This window comes from Myxocyprinus asiaticus, chromosome 28, assembly GCF_019703515.2.
Source record: "Myxocyprinus asiaticus isolate MX2 ecotype Aquarium Trade chromosome 28, UBuf_Myxa_2, whole genome shotgun sequence".
In the NCBI taxonomy this organism is placed as follows: domain Eukaryota; kingdom Metazoa; phylum Chordata; class Actinopteri; order Cypriniformes; family Catostomidae; genus Myxocyprinus; species Myxocyprinus asiaticus.
This window is the reverse complement of record NC_059371.1, coordinates 33,530,217-33,546,924: the sequence shown is the minus strand read 5'-3', so window position 1 is coordinate 33,546,924 and position 16,708 is coordinate 33,530,217. Positions and strand designations below refer to the sequence as shown.

The following is a 16,708-nucleotide window of genomic DNA, read 5'->3' as shown; positions in this document are numbered from 1 at the left end:
CAAGCAAATATCAGTGGCAACGAAATAAGTGCTACACACATACACAGACATAGGCAGTCTCTATATTTGGAATTTACATGAAGGACTCTGTTGTATGTGTTTTAATACAGTTAATACAAGTAAATGTGTTTAAATCTCGTTAATAAACCAGTACTCTGATTCAGTGTGCAAGGTACCTTCTTCACGTATAATTTTCACATTCAAGAATGTGAAATATATAAATACTCCGATCTTTGTTTCAGATCTGCCTGAAAGAACGAGGCGATGTTACCCGCTTACAAAAACTCACAACCAACCGATTTTAAAGGCCCAAGAACATGCGAAAATATCATTAAATATTTCATGCATGAAGATATTACATTTTACAAGGACAATAAAATGTATTTAATGGGAGTGCTACATTTGGAAAAGTTACCTGCTGTAGTTTAATGTGAGAGGTCAAAGTGTTGCGTCTTAGACATTCCTTGGTCCTTTCTCACTTGCTCTGATTGGTTTTGTCCTGTTCACCACGTTTCCTGACTAAAGGGGCTCCTTGATTCCGCTTTATTGCAATGGGGTAAAGGTGAAGTCCTTGACATTATTGAAGTTCAAAGACAACTTTTAATTATATATTTTCCTTCATACACACTAGTGCCAACAGAACACTTGCAGGCCCACAGGCCCACATTATGAGCCCACATGTTGTGACAAAATTCATGCAGAGTGATCACGTATAAAACCGCACGTGGAGACAACATGCCCCCCCCCCCCCACACACACACACACACACACACGCACACACACACGAACACTCCAAAAACATTCAGCTCATGTATCTTGTCTTTTATAAGTAGAGAAGTGTGCAGAACTGTCAAAGTGAAGAGATAAAATATCCATATGACCAGACAGTAAGGGACGATTTCACTGGATGTTCCTTGCACCTATGGGCTATTAGTGTTTTTTAAACCAGTCTCAGTATTTTGTTCTAGCAGCCGGACTTTCTTGTTTACTATTTACAGCGGAAGTGAACATTCCCTCGAACAGACGGTGCCATTAAGTCAGAAAAAAGGCAATTTAGGGCTCTGGCTTTATTGCAGTGTCTAGACTACAAGAGTGGCGATTCCATTTAGTAGGTACTAAAAGAAGTTACCGAAATTCTCCCTGATTCTTTCACGTGTTCAAGAGCGATTTCATGCATCCTTTTCGTGGCCACGTTGATAAATACCTTTTTTGTTGATATACACATTCCTTTTTCTTAATTTCTTTTTTTTCTTAAATTTGGCAGGCATTCACTTCCGCTTACTCGTCCCTAGATGTTGTTTTTTACACTAACTGGCCAGATATAAGCTTAATATTCTCGTGTGTGAAACGTCTTAGTGAGACAGACAGAGAGAGAGAGAGAGAGAGAGAGAGAGAGAGAGAGAGAGAGAGAGAGAGAGAGAGAGAGAGAGAGAGCTCATCAATTAGCAGTGATTTTGTGTATTTTCTTAGTTTATGCATGTCACACAAATTCCATACTTTTTTATTTTACCATATGGGCTCCTATATGAGTCTTTGTGTTTCAGTGCTTTGAAATCTAGTCACAGTTGAAATGTAACAATTTTTCCATTATTAGTGTTTATTTCTGATTAATATGTGCAGGACCATTCTGATCGTTGAGCTTTTCCTCCGCAAAACAGGAGAACTTCGGGCGTACAGCAAGACAGCAAATAATTTAAAGAAACAAACAACAAAGCTCACAAGGTTACAAAGGCAATGTAAAGAAAAGTAGCAGCAGGGATAGGGTGAGGATACTCAAAATAACATTATATTTACATTCACGAATGCACATTGCATAATTTCTGTACAAGGAATACATTATTACAGATTGTACAATTCACAGTTCTAAATGGTGAAAATGTAAAAATGTATGACATCTCCAGGTTCGAGCCAGAGTCAAGTGTTTTTTAATTTACATATATACAACCAGAAAAGCATAACGGTAAAATGTTACAATATATTATAGTAGGCTATTTTGTGACCATTTTCAAATTAAGGATTTTTATAATTTTACGTAAAAGACGTGACATGCACATAATTGTTTTTACTTCAGTTAGTGAAACACAAACTAGAAATGCAAGTTTAATTGGACACTTATTAAATTCTTTTTCTCTGCCTCTCTTTCCTACTCCTCCATCATTTCTATCCTGTTTCCAGTGGCTCAAAATGCTGAGTACACTTGAGTACTCTTGCTGTCCTTTATAACACTCTATTATTATGGTTTAATTAGATTGAGAATATTTTATACATACGTAATTAGTGTTTGCTGAAATATAAAATAAAAGGAAACGCATTTCAACAATTACAGCAATGGATTCCCAGAGAAATACTGCAAGCGATCTCTGCTTAATTTCTTTTCTTTCATTCTACGATTTTGAAACCATATTTTTACTTGTCTGTCAGTAAGGTTTAACATTCTGGACAGCTGCAGCCGTTTCTCCTTGTTGATGTAAACGTTAAAGAAAAATTCTCGCTCCAGTTCTCGAATCTGAAACTTGGAGTATGGACACCTCTTCTTTCTTGTGCGCGGGGTACCTTGGAATAATGAAAAAGACATCTTAAATGATTACCTTACATTACAATTTTTACAACTTTTTTCTGAAAAAAAAAAAGAAGAAGAAGAAGAAGAAGGAAAAAAAACAGAATGGGATGTTCTTCAATACAAAACAAATTTTTTGTTCGACTAAAAGACTAGAATCATTCATCAGGAGTCTTGACGAAACAGACCCAACTGTGTATGTAAATCCGATGCAAAATTATAGCCTCGATGACCATGTATAAATTGTATAATAAATGCTAAATATAACTAAACAAATAAAATAACATGCTAAACCCTATAAAATCGTCTTCTGGGGGCAAAAAGCAATTGCACGGTTTTTATCTTTTGACCTCGATGTGTTTTTTTGTCTGTCTATCAAATTTCCTTTAGTGTCAGATAAATAAAGTTGAATAAATGAGCTGAATTTACTTTTCTGAAATTAAAGAACCCTTGACCATTAACACAGGAAAGTTTGCGTTCTTTGTTAATACTCTTAATTCAACAAACAACTCCATCTGACTGTGGGCCTAAGGTACCGTCTTCTGTAAATGAACATGACTAGCATATCCTCTATCAACAAAACATAAAATATCCCATTATGTTTTTGGGATTATAATAATGATATGTCTGGTTGGTGTTTCTTCTTTGTTTTAAGACCATATTTTACATAGCAAGTGGTTTCAATTAGGAGAAATGCCTCTAAAAATTGTTTCTTTTATGTCAAATTAGATTGAAATGCATGCGTGGGAATGGTATTCGGGGCTGATAGATGATAGATAGATAGACAGATAGATATATAGATAGATTATCTATCTGCTAACAATCCTACCAACAGTCTTTACCAGCAGGACTACTAACATCATGGCCATTAACTATATACATCAACCCCACGGTAACTCAAGTCACAGCACATTTAAAAGCTAATAAGGGCTTAGCTAGTTTGCATTCAAGCTGATAAAACTAAAACACAGTATGCCAAAAGTAATGTTCTGCCCAATTGGTTTTTAACCCCGACAGCTAAACAGGAAAATCCCCTGAAATGCTCAACGCAAGTTCATGATCAAAGTTAGCATTTGTCACAATAGCGCGCTCTTAAAATTTCACAGACTCTGGGATAGTTGCGTCTGTGTATAACATCCTTTTTTTTCAAAGCGCTTTCCCATCGTAAAAATTATTTTCGTTGGAGGAAAGAGCTTTGTAGGTTATAATAAAATCCTTTGAATGCTTATAAAACTTCACATAAAATCTGACCGACAAAACACCGGGCTAGTCCCTTAACCTTTTCCCATTTACAGCTTCGGTACCTACTCGAGTGGCTGCTCTTGCTCGCGTTCCCATCCTTAGTTGCTGCTGAAATACATGAGCCCGAATTTGTATTTTCCTCCTCATCCTCTGGGTCCTTTTCCGGCTCCTGCCCTGCCGAAACAGTTGCGGGTTGCTGGGACGAAGTCTCTAATTTGTCAATCTCGCTCTTTTGTAAACAATGATCTGACTGATTGTCCGTGCTACAATAAGCGGTTTCAAAAAAGCGGTCAAAACCTTGAGGAAGAACGTTATTTTTCCCTACGTCGGCGTAGAAACCGGTAGAGGGGTGGTTAGAGTTCGGATGATGATGCTGGTGGTGGTGGCTGTACACACTCTCGTTTTTCATGAGCATTTCTGTCATGGTGGATGACGGAAGACCGTCTCTATGCACCAAGTCTTCTCCTGAGTAGCAAGATGCATAGTTTGTTCTGTGGTGCCACTTGCTGGACGGGTCCAGACCATAAGAAACATCTCGCACCGGTTGCACTTGAGATAGATTTGTGGAATAGGGGTATGTGATTTGCCGCGAGGGGCCCTGTGGAAGGAACGAAGAGACGGCGGAAAATTCTGGAACGTAGTAGGTGCAGCTGGGGAGGTAGATGTTAGAGGCACAGCCTGTCCTGTCCCCAAACTCGGACGTCCGGTCTTTACGCATCTGGGAGCAGAAGTTGCCCAGATTTACCGAGTTAAACATCTTTCCCCAGTAGTCTGTGCCACAGATATGATGTTTTGGATTCGAGCTGCAGAAGGAGAAAATTTGGGAAGGCGAGATGACGCGCAATCCGTCTAAGTCGCCCCGTAACACGTGATCGAAAGTAGATATTGTCATATATCAATTTGGAACACATGGATGCGTAGGAGTGGTTCAGTTGGGTAAGATCTGTGAGATTCAAACGATTAAATTTAAAATCATGCAAGACTATGCTGTAATAAATAGTAATAGATTATGACTGTTTAAGTCCTTTTTATAAGAATAAAGGAAGTATTTTCTATTTGTTAATGTGTGTATGTTAGAGCCTGCATACTGAGCAATTCAGATTATATGAGTTTGAGGTAAGACATTTTGTTTTATGTATTTTGTAATGTATGTATGTACTAATCTATGGCTTTCGTGTGTGACAAAACGATTAAACTTAAAATGATTACATTTAATTTTGAATGGTATGATCTGTCATTGTAGTGCTGATTGTTACGCTGTTAGTCAAGGCTCGGGTGCCAAGATTTCTTTTTACAGTATTGTTCAAAGACATAGATTTTTTTATGAGGTTCCATGTCACATTATAGTTTGTAAGCAATTCAAACATTTATATTTATTTATACATGGTTGGAAAAGCAAATATGCCTTCTAGATGTCATGTGCCAGCTCCACCCAATTCTTGAATGTACTGTACATATGGAACATTTGAGAGTTTTTTTTTTTTTTGTTTTGGTGAGAGGAAGACATTGGGAAGACACCCCCCCCCCCCCCCCCCCCCCCCCCCACATCGCCAAAAAGAAAATGCCGACTATTTGTTTAGATTTGTTTCAGTTTTAAAATATATCAAAGTAAAACACTTGATTTGCTCTCAACAAGCAAGTCCACCTGAGTTTCCTCAAGATTCTGTGTTTTGATGTACCAGCGATTAACGATGGCAATGTGCATAGAGGATGACTTCACCGTGTATGTAAAACAATGTCTTAAATCAAATGAAACGACTAAATAAAATTATGTGGAACATACATTTGTGTTCGGCCTTTCTTACACCTCAGGACGCCAACATGTGGCTTTAAACTTGTGGAAAGAGTACATTAAAAGATCCATTTTGAGGTATTCAAAAATATTTTAAAAATCTGTGACCATCTGTTTAAGGCAAAACACACAATCAAATTTCAATATGTACCCTCCATCGCTCATCAAAGCAAACCTAAACATTTTTGGTTTTGTCACTGAATGTTGATAAATATTTATTTATTTATTTATTTATTTTTTTTCTTCATTGAACTCCTTAGCGCTCTGTAAAACAAATTTTAAAACACTGTACAACCTGGTAACACTCAAAATTATTATGAAATCAAATTCGTGAAGAAAAAAATAGCCTTACTTTTGCAAACAAAAGACGTTCTGATGAATTTAACATTTAGCAATCCCTCTAAACATTTGTCTAAAGTGGACAATGATTTTTAATGAACCATTAGGTCATGTACAAATATTTCAAGATATTTAGATCCGTCATGGAAGCATCTTACAGAGCAACATATATAAACTAATATTTAAAATAGCCTATCATCATCGGAAAAAATATTTTCAACTCAAAATAGCATTATGGGTGACCATATTCTTCAACAATAACATTTAAACATGAACATGGTTTGTAAAAAAAAAAACACAAAAAAAAAAAAAAAACACAAAAAAAAAAACATATCACTTGTACTGTGGGACCGAAATGTTTTATTTTTGAAGAAACAACCACGTTGTGTATAGTTGAGGTATATGACAATGACTGTATGAGCCCTCTCTGAACTGACAAAAGGTTTGTGTGCAACATGCCTGTAACCAAGTACAAAGAAAGCAGACAGCTGCCCAGACCCAGCACTTGAATTTGACCACTAAAATTCTCACTGCGGCCGCCATAAAAGGCCGAGCAGCGGAAACCATGAAATTCTTTGTTCTACAAAAAACTAATAAAAAGAAATAATAAAAAAAGATCAATCGAATGAAAAATCTAACTAATAATAAATCCAGTGCAACAATATACAGAATGGCTATGAAGGTTACAGCCATCCAGCTCTGTAAATTTGAACTAACTTGGACTAAACAAACCATTTCACTTATTTGAGACAGCTTTGTTGTGAAACCGTTCCATGAATAGGAACAATATAGATTTTCTCTGTGTCGTATAGTCATTCTATCTATCCAGTACAAATGTGTTAGTGCGAGACAGATTTAATACGAATTTGGGAGATATTAACTACTGTTGCCAACGTAAAATGTTGCTATTTTGTATCACACACGTTCATTAACACATGCTGTGTCCATGCTGTGTATGACATCAACAGAAATAATGCACACACACACACACACACACAAAATAAAAACTATACGAGAAACCCCATCTGACATATTTTGTACATGAACTTTTCATAGTTCTGCGCATCTGTTTGTTCACGTGTCAGCACAGTTAGCATATTATTGTACCCATGCAAGACGAAATCATCTTAATGCTTCAAAAAAGAAACCTAATTGTTCTACAGAAGGTAAGTTCATCTGTGTCAACTATTTGAAACATTACAGCTTCAACATTTTATATCCTACTAGCTATAGGACCCTGAAATTCAACAAAGGCGCGGCCATTTCTTTCCATAAACAAGCACTATATCCCCACAAATGCTCAGCCCCTGCTGGAGATTTCAACAATTGTGGATATTGTGATGTAGCAGATGAATTGGAAGGGCAAGTTCAGCTGGGAAGAAAAGCCAGAAAGGCGTTTAGGGTCTAGAGAGACAGAGGGACAGAGGTGTTGTAAATGTTTGTCATTCTCCTCCTGAAAACCATCACTATGAAGAACAGTGGGCTTTGCGACTATGTCATCGGAATTGTAGCAATGCAGCTGAGGTCTATAATTGTAGAATTAAAATTGAGGTGTATTGAGCGTTACTCATAAATGCTGTTCGGACTAAAACGACGTGTTAACAAGTGACTTAAGACACATCATCATCACCCAGATCACCGCTACGCAAAAAATCCTTTGCATCATTTCGCTGGACCGTCGACAGATAATGAGACATATTCAGAACAGTCTGCAATTGTAGGCAACACTCAAGGGCCCTTCAGTTTACCTCTAGGGCTAAAACCTCGCCAGGGCTAAAAAGGGAAACTGTGTAATAACATAACTGTCCCCTCTTGGCCTAGATAAATTTAATTGGATGTAAGTCGGGCTGTTAAACTCGCTTGTAGGAGCTGTGAACAGTTTCAAGCAACAGCAAAAATGGCCCTTGCTTTTACTGAGGTCTCTAAGAGTGCATCTAACTCTGGAGCATGACACTCACAAGCAACAGTACCCAATCATATCAGTTAGATTTCGCAATCACAGAAATCCCACTTGATATATTTGATATAGCTTATCACTTGAGTGATTTTATTTCGCCCAGCGAAGTACAATTGATTCAGAAAATAACTTTACCAGACAGAGAGAGAGAGAGGCCTCTCTGTGTGCATTTTCATGAAAAATTAAATGGGTTGTATATTGATAAAACACTATTTTTAACAGCTACTGATGCAGAAAAGAACATCTCACATCGATTCGGCTGCGCTTGTCTGCCACAAAAATGATTTTCCTTTGCAAAATAACAAGTTATTTTATTTTTTTTATTTTATTTTATTTTTTTTACGTGGGGTATTATTATAACATTGTTCTTTTCTACTGTTGCCAAGGTACACAAAAGTGTATCATTTTTAAATAATTGCTGTATGCAATTATTTGTATATGTGTTTCCCATATGCAAAACAGTTAAAAATCAATAACTCTGCGTCTAATGGCAATGGCTTTTTATTCCAAATAAAAACCTCCAAAAAAAATCAAGAGACCGAGTGTTTTATGTTGTCTACAGATTCATCACGGAGATTTTCCATTGAAAAGTGACTAGACGTGCATGCAGGCGATTCCTTATCAATTTACCCCACTTTATAAAACAATTATGATATTGTATTTAAGTAACAATGTTCCAAACATGAATTGTATCTCCTGGTTTATGAGACCACATAATATAAAACATATGACAGTATTTCTTAACTTCAAATATTTAAATATGCAATTCAAGGTAAAAAAAAATAAATAATAATAATTAAAAAAATAATTAAAAACAAACAAATTCTAAGCTGTCTTAGAAATAAATGGTCCTTGTGACGTTATTAAATGGCACAGTAAACTGCAAATATTGTCAAATATCAAGGATGGTGAAACTCTACATTATGCATCGATGCTTCATCAAGTAACTTGATTATTTTAAAATAATTTTGATTATTAGTGTAACGTTTCATAACCTTGTTGGATAATTTGCGCTAAAACGCACAACCTCTGCTTATCCACAATGCATGAATCAGTGACTGGAAAAAATAAAAATAAAAATAGGTCGGCCTATATCAAACGGTGATATAAACAAATACACAACAACAATGCAACAGCATCGAATTGTTCCACAGACTACAATGCAATTGGGCTTTACACGGCCACGTAGATGTCATTCGTGTCAAATCAGAGCATTAAATATTTTTTGTGAAAGTTATTTCAGGTGGCTTCTTTTTAATTAGCATGTTTATATTTTCCCCCGTAAAATATTGTTTTAGTCAGACTGCTCAGATAATCTACTGTTTACTTAATATTTGTTGGTCAAACTGATTACTGGCAGTTATTGCTGAAACCAGTTTTTGCCCCACGGCTTGCTGATGACAAGATAAATGTATGTATTTAAAACAAAACTCGACAAATATGACACTGTTTATTACATTACTTTGTTTAGCAACATAACGTTTTAAATAACATGAAGACCATAGCTCATAACACTGTTTTCAGAACACCAGCATTACAAATTATCGTGGCCGCGAAGGGTCTTGTTTTGTCAGAAATCATAGTGTTTTATTGTAATAGAATAGACTATTTATGTATATATGGCGTTTTTAAAACTAACAGGAGACCCACACAATCAAATTGGTAGGTAAAATCATGGTTAGTGTTCTATACTCTAAAAAGCTGATTCACAAATACCTGGACACTGATTGTATGGCAACTTTGAAGATGTTTAGGACAAAGTTTGTCAGTCCTGTCCACCAAAAGCTGAAAATACTTCGCTTTTGCATAGGCACTTTTGTTCAACACGTGCTATACGGTTCATCGCAAAAGAATGCTTATATCCTGCCAAAGTTTTTTCAAAAACATAATCTTTTATGAAGGGTGGTTTTGTTGCCTCATTTGTCATGACTCTCTAAAATGAATTTACATTTTATGTGGTTCATCAACACAATTGTTTATTAAAATCAACTGGTTGATTCAAGTTAAATATTTTGTGTATTGAAAATTCTCATTTATTTAATTACTAATTGCATTTTGTCTACACCAGTAGTATTAGATACTTCCTACCTATATATGGCACACACTAACTTGACCTTCAATTTGTATGTTGCTCCCGCCCACTCAGAACTAACGCAAGGGGTGGGATCGAAAAGAAGGCCCCAATTGTTTGTTAAATGTTATTTTTGTATGTTTTCCCCTCAAAATCGGAATCATTCACTATTCATTACTGAACGCGTGATTGCACTGTCATGTGATGCAAATATTTTTTCGTGTGTTTTTGTTGTTCAGGTAGGTTAGAATACAGATAAAGGTATGTAATCACTATTTTTCGCTATTCGCTATAACTGTTATGAGCCACAATTTATATGATCAAACCTTCAAAACAGTTATTATATTTATATGTATCGTTTCACTCTGTAAGTGTGTCCTTACGCTGTAGCCGCATTTAACATACTCTGAAGACTTTTACAGAAATTGCTGCGCTTGAATAAATACTATATACCAGTTAAAGCAACGAAAAGACCGTATGAAACAATGCAAAGATAAAAGTGCATGCTGAAGTGATTTTATTTTATTTTATTTATTTATTTATTTATTTATTTGACGTCTTACGGAGGCTTCGTAGTGCAAACTTTTATTTTGCTGAGGCTATGTTGAACTGTACGCAAAGCCCTGGAATGTTAAATGCCTAAAATGTTTGTTTGTTTGTTTGTTTGTTGCTTCTTCTTGTGTTCATTGCGGAAATACAAAAGATAGGTCAGTAACCGATTGGGATGGCTAAGACTTTAACATCTTTATCTGAAGTGGCATGTTACCCACTAGCAAGTTAGATGCCAAATTGTTGAAATGTATACATGTTGTTAAGAAGCAACTGTAAACGATTATGTTTATACTTTTATGCAAAATTCCCGCAGATATCACTATGAATGGCAATATGGCATGCATTCCACTTCTAACAAAAACGCCATGCAGTTGACATCGTGGCGAGTACCAGAAATAACACTTGCTTGTCCATGATGCCAAACATGATGCCAAATTATTTGCTTTATATTTTTAAGTTAGTCATAAACCTGCCAATTCCTCGCAGGTTGGACATCAACAATGCAACTAATATCAGAGGGAAGTAGCCACAAACATAATTATTGAACAATATCCACTGGCAGAAAATAAGTCTCAAACAAAAAAAAATACTTGCTGTTGAAAATTTGCAAAGACCAAAAACCCCTAAATCAAAGGCCATTGTTACAGAGCTGTAATAGCAGTGTTTTTTTAAAAAACAAAATAAACTAGAACTTGAATACAACTTGCAATTAACATTTGAGATTTGCATTTTGAATGATCACATTTATTTATCACAAATAAATGTGATCATTAAAAATGATCACATTTTTTAATTTTTTATAAATTTGCTGTATGTTGTATGTGTGTGTATATATATATATATATATATATATATATATATATATATAGATAGATAGATAGATAGATAGATAGATAGATAGATAAATAGATAGATAGATAGATACATACATACATACATACATACACACATATATAAACATGTTCGTTGCGTAAGAAAAGATTAATCTAGCTGAAGCAATAACCACTGACACAGCACATACTACATATACACATACATGCATACATACATATACACACACACACACACACACACAGTGGTTATTGCTTCAGCTAGATTCATTTTTTCTTACGCAACGAACATTTTGACACTGCTCAAAAAATGCAAATGTAGGCTAACAAAATCTCTGTAGAAGCAAAATGCTCAAGTTTCAAGACACATTTTAAGAAGGGCATATACACCTTCATAGACCATGTATTTACAACTGCTCGTTGTCAAGAAATACGTCTCTCACAGTGTTTCACTCTTACGCAAGTCCCCCTCAACACAGATACAAACTTGCAAACGTGTGCAGACACGACGCCAGAATTAACTCTTCTCCCATCTATACATGTCTGTGATGAGCTGGGGCGACCGAGAGTGCTTAGAAACCACACGACTACACAAGTTTTGTGTGAAGGGCACGGAGGTGCTCAATGACCTCTGAGCCGGGCAGACAAGTCGCCATAAACAGATTTGGACAGTCTCAAAGTCAAAAGCGCCACAAGCACATAAAATGTCATTGTTAAGATTGCAGCGCATTTGCTTTGAAGGAAACCTATATGCTTGACACGATCTCTGTAAGATCCACTAGCACCAGTAGGCTGATTTAACAGTGGTTCTCTATTAATTTAATTATACAATTTAGATATTTTAACATAATACGTTATAAAGCATTCACAATATGTCAAATTGTTTAGTCTAACGATGTAACACGAATTGAAAACGTAATTTGCATGTTACTTGGTCAACACTAAAATGTTTAACTCTTAGAAGCTCTAAATAATTCACAAAATAACAGCGAAACACATTGTCCCCCTTACAGTGGACATTCTCAGCGATGAGCTAAAGACTGAAATCTTAAATCTACTCCAAAAAAAAAAAAAAAAAAAAAAAATCCAAGATCTGTCTTGAACTATCCAAACAGGCAAAAGCCACGTTCTTCTGGGGCCCTGTTTGGGCGTCTGTTCCATTCCATTTATCCACTAGGTGGATGTCTTTACCATTTTCAACCACTGAATACAGCATATCAGTATTACTGCACTGCATGTAGTCATGCTGGCAAACATTCAGATTTCAAAATGTTTGATGTCATATCCAGATATTAAACAGAAACAGCTATAAGAGCTAGTGTTGTTAGTTGTTAAGCAAAATAAAAAATAATGCGCTTGACATTGTACATGTAAATGTTTGCAATTATTATAATTTGTTGTTGTTGTTGTTGTTGTTCTGAAAACGGTATTTTGATCGTCCAGGTGCAGTCGGCCCTCCCGCTGTTGATGGAAAAAAAAAATCTTATCTTTACGTAAAAATGTAGCACTAAAACACATTCCCATTCTGATGCAGTGCTATTAATTTAACTATAGATTAATTAACATGCTTGCCAACATAAGAAATGGAAAAAAATGTATAAATAAAATTAAGTTGAAAGATTTTATTAATCATAAACTGTAGGTTACACATATTTGAATACACTGATGAACTCATAACTTTATTTACAAGACATTTTTAATCACAAGGTACAAAGGAATGCGACATTGATGCAACACAGAAAAAAATACACAACGGAGACAAATTTACTAAAAAATCCAAAAAGGGGGAATCAAGAACAATAATTGTTATTTTAGTTGCTGATGACGTCATTCATTTAATTTCATGTGAATTCTCTATAGATGAACAAAACAGAGAGTTTAAAGCAGTCAGTCGCCAAGATTACAATCAATCATATAACAAGAAAAATAAAGTAGCACCGACTTTACTAACTGTATAGCTTCCATAACAATATTAATAATACTATTAAATAAATTGTATGTAAAAAGAAACCGACTTTCAATCAGTTTTCATATTTTTAAAACATCATTTTTCAGTTTGAAAACATGTCTTAAAATAATACATGCGCCATTTGACATTTAAAAAAAATCTGTGATAGCATTTGCTTTTTTCACCTTCTAACTACAGTCATTACAATCATGCAGCAAATATTATGTATTTCACTGGCATATATTCGAGGATCTGGCTAAATAACGTTTCTAATGAAATGATCCGTCCCGCTACATAGAAACACAAGCTTTTTGAACATTTGAATTTGAAACCAGTCTCTTCGGTATCATTGTTACTTCCATTATTCTTATAAATGACTTAGTCTTTGTTTTAATTTATGCTTGCGCTTCTTTATTATAGGCTATTGCGTGACCATGCATTTCTCTCCCAAAAGTATTGTTGTGGTGGATTAATTAAGTCGACCTAAGCGAATATGTCTAAATAACGCAGATCAGGGGACGAGCAATTGTTCAATGGAAATTTATGCAGTTAACAATGCAAATGATGAAGCCACGTATAACGTTTTCGTTGTATGAAGATAAAATATTTTGTTAGCAGTAGCAGCTGTCGGCTATCAATTTACACCTTTGCAAACATCTAGTTTTAAGAGTAATCCCCAAACACTTGTCAGAATGTCATTTGAAATTATATTTCAAAGTCTAATCATAAAAGCTGCTTTGTAATTGCAGTTTAGTTGACAAGGGCCAAGATAAGAGTTGGTCACTCACTTGTGTGCCCGTGACCGTGAACATGCCAGAGAGCACGTGGTAAAGTCTGCGGAATGGAGATATGACTGAGAAGATCCACGCTTCTTGTAGTGGCGTACTCAGTTTGAGACTCTTAGCAATAACTGACTAATTAAAAATATGGGAGATTAAGAACATGTTAAAATTCTCAGTGTGACTATGTAAGGCTTTTCAGTCTATATTTGGAGCTTATTGATAAGATTTGTTAAATTCACACAACAAAACACTGACTATGACACGAGATGATGTTACTATGCCATTTTAATAATCGTTTTAACACTCTTGTAATAAATAATTAGCGATCATTTCAATATCATTAAGACCGATAGTTTTTTATTATTTTATTTGTCCGAAATGCTTTCTCACAGCTTATATTTGGCTGAATTTCTAACTAGCAGTTCATTGCAATATATAATAAAGTGAGAATTGACGGTTTGTTTACTTCACAACTTTGAATAAGACATTCCCACCGTATACATACCCAAAATTGGGCAAAGTCCCGTTTCAATAAACACTAGACCACAAATAGAGTTATAGCTAAGTTTTAGAGCCATCGTTTGGTCGTGTGCCCCTAAAATATTTCATATTCGCGTTGCTTTCTTAATGTGGGGCAAGACTTTCTGAGTAAAATGGGCTAATGCCAAATTACTATACGTAAATACTGCTGCTGGACATCCATTAAGCAATGGATACTAAGTGTCTTCTTAAAAGAAGGACAAAGCTTGCTCTCTCAGCAACAGTCTCTTTTTCTTCATTCGCCGATTTTGGAACCAAATTTTAACCTGTTGGTCGCTGAGATTGAGCCTGTCAGACAGTTCCCTACGTCGCTGCCGGGTGATGAACTCGTTCAGCATGAACTCCCCCTCAAGCTCGGCCAGCTGCAGTTTGGAGTAGGGCTTTCGCTTCTTGCGGGTCCGGGTGTGCATCGGGTACCACGGGGCACCTATAGAGGGGGTATACCACGGGTCATGAGAGAGCTTGTTCACATCTGCTAGGCCACTGTCCATCAAAATCTTTGCACATCCTGATGACATGCAAATTACAAATGTCTCGTGCACACATTTTGTGTTGCATAGTGAAGCTGTTAATATGGCAATTGGTCATGATTCAATGGAAATCTGAGGTGTAATGTAAGCTGCCAGTGTAATTAATTAATATGTTTACAGAGAAAGAATGCCTCAGAACGTTTTACTGTTCTAGTAAAACGTATATTAAGGCGATAATTGTCCTACTTGCAAAGAACACTACCTATTTAGTGGTTGCATGGCATATTAAATGACTTCTTGCTGCACGGCAACAGATATTAATTCAGTTTACGAGTCATTAAAACAAACGCCCTCTTTTCTGTCAATAGAGCAACTTTCATTTTACAGATCTGTTCTACTTGCTAAAAACCATTTAAATCTGAATTTTAACAACAATATTACTTTTGCTTTTTATGAAAGCAACGTTAAACATTGTCAACGGGTCTGTTTAATTTTATGATGTTGTGTTTACTGGTTGTATAAATGACTGAGCGCTTAAACTGGTGAACGTGGAGCACTTTAGGGCAACCCCTAGTGGCCTTGTACAAATACGCAAGATCCATGAATGAAAATCAGAACGGTTGCCAGTGAATCCACAAATAAATTGCCATGCAAAAATGTAGCTAGAGCAAGAGCTTAGCTGCTTTTCATGTTACATGACTGTGTGCTTCTGTTGTCTTTCAGCTGTGAAATGAATGCGAGTGACAAACCTCCACTGGCGATATTGTTTGCGTGGTTTCCCTGCGATCCCAGGGTTTGTGGGTCGCTTGCTGAAGTCTTCCCTCCTTCGTTGAGTACTGAAGAACTGGAGTCGGACTCCAAAGATTGACAGGATGGCGGGTCTTGGGTCAGATGCTCGGTGCCATAATCATACTTTGAGAAGGTACCACTGTTGCCCATCCCATTGTGCATCCCGTGTTCAGACGATACTGATGTATCTCTTGCTCGTTCCTCTCGTTTGTGACTGTTGCTGTCTGAGCAAGCCTCTCTGGTGCTGCTGGAACTGCCATAATAACATTTGCTCTCCTCCAGTCGGGTTATTTCACAAGATCGATTAAAAGAGGGGTTAATGGATACGGGACTGCTAAAGTAAGACTGAGGATATCCATTGCACGACTCCGATGGATTCCACGGGAGAGAACAAACATTGTCCCTTCTAGGGTACGAGAGAGACGGTAGCCCCGCCAGCTGTCCCCCTGAGGCTCTAAAATTCGGCAAGTAAAATCTGTCTCCAGTGTGGATGTTTACCAAAGGTCCCACAAACCCAGGATTAAGAAGATTATGCTCGCCCATTTCCGCGGGCCAGACCAACAGCTTCTAGTTTATTGCAATCTGACATTTAACGTAGTTAAACCTTGAGGTGCACCGGATTGGTCATCTCCACGTCACGTGCCGGAGCTTACTAGAACACTGGAAGGTACCACCCACTTGGTCCATTTCAAACAAAACAAAACATTAACTTCTGTATTACGGTTTTATATGCTTTTTAAAAATACTATAAACATTCTTATTAAAAAAAATTAAAATCTTGTTTCTCTCTTCCTGTAGCCCACATGTTTTAAACGGATCCTCTTTACGTTTTTCTGCTG

The 16,708-nt window shown here is 36.3% G+C and overlaps 1 protein-coding gene and 1 pseudogene across 1 annotated transcript; both read right to left on the bottom strand.

Annotated features, from left to right (window-relative positions):
• Nucleotides 1-2,320: 2,320 nt before the first annotated feature.
• On the bottom strand, nucleotides 2,321-4,691 carry LOC127419252 (homeobox protein Hox-C11a-like; annotated as a pseudogene).
• A 10,004-nt stretch (nucleotides 4,692-14,695) lies between these two features.
• On the bottom strand, nucleotides 14,696-16,412 carry LOC127419268 (homeobox protein Hox-C12a-like). The gene is made up of 2 exons (XM_051660540.1): nucleotides 15,830-16,412; nucleotides 14,696-15,037 (listed from the first exon to the last, which is right to left on the bottom strand). The coding sequence occupies exons 1-2, from the start codon at nucleotides 16,410-16,412 to the stop codon at nucleotides 14,799-14,801; spliced, it is 822 nt and encodes a 273-aa protein (XP_051516500.1). The 3' UTR covers nucleotides 14,696-14,798.
• Between the last annotated feature and the right edge of the window lie 296 nt (nucleotides 16,413-16,708).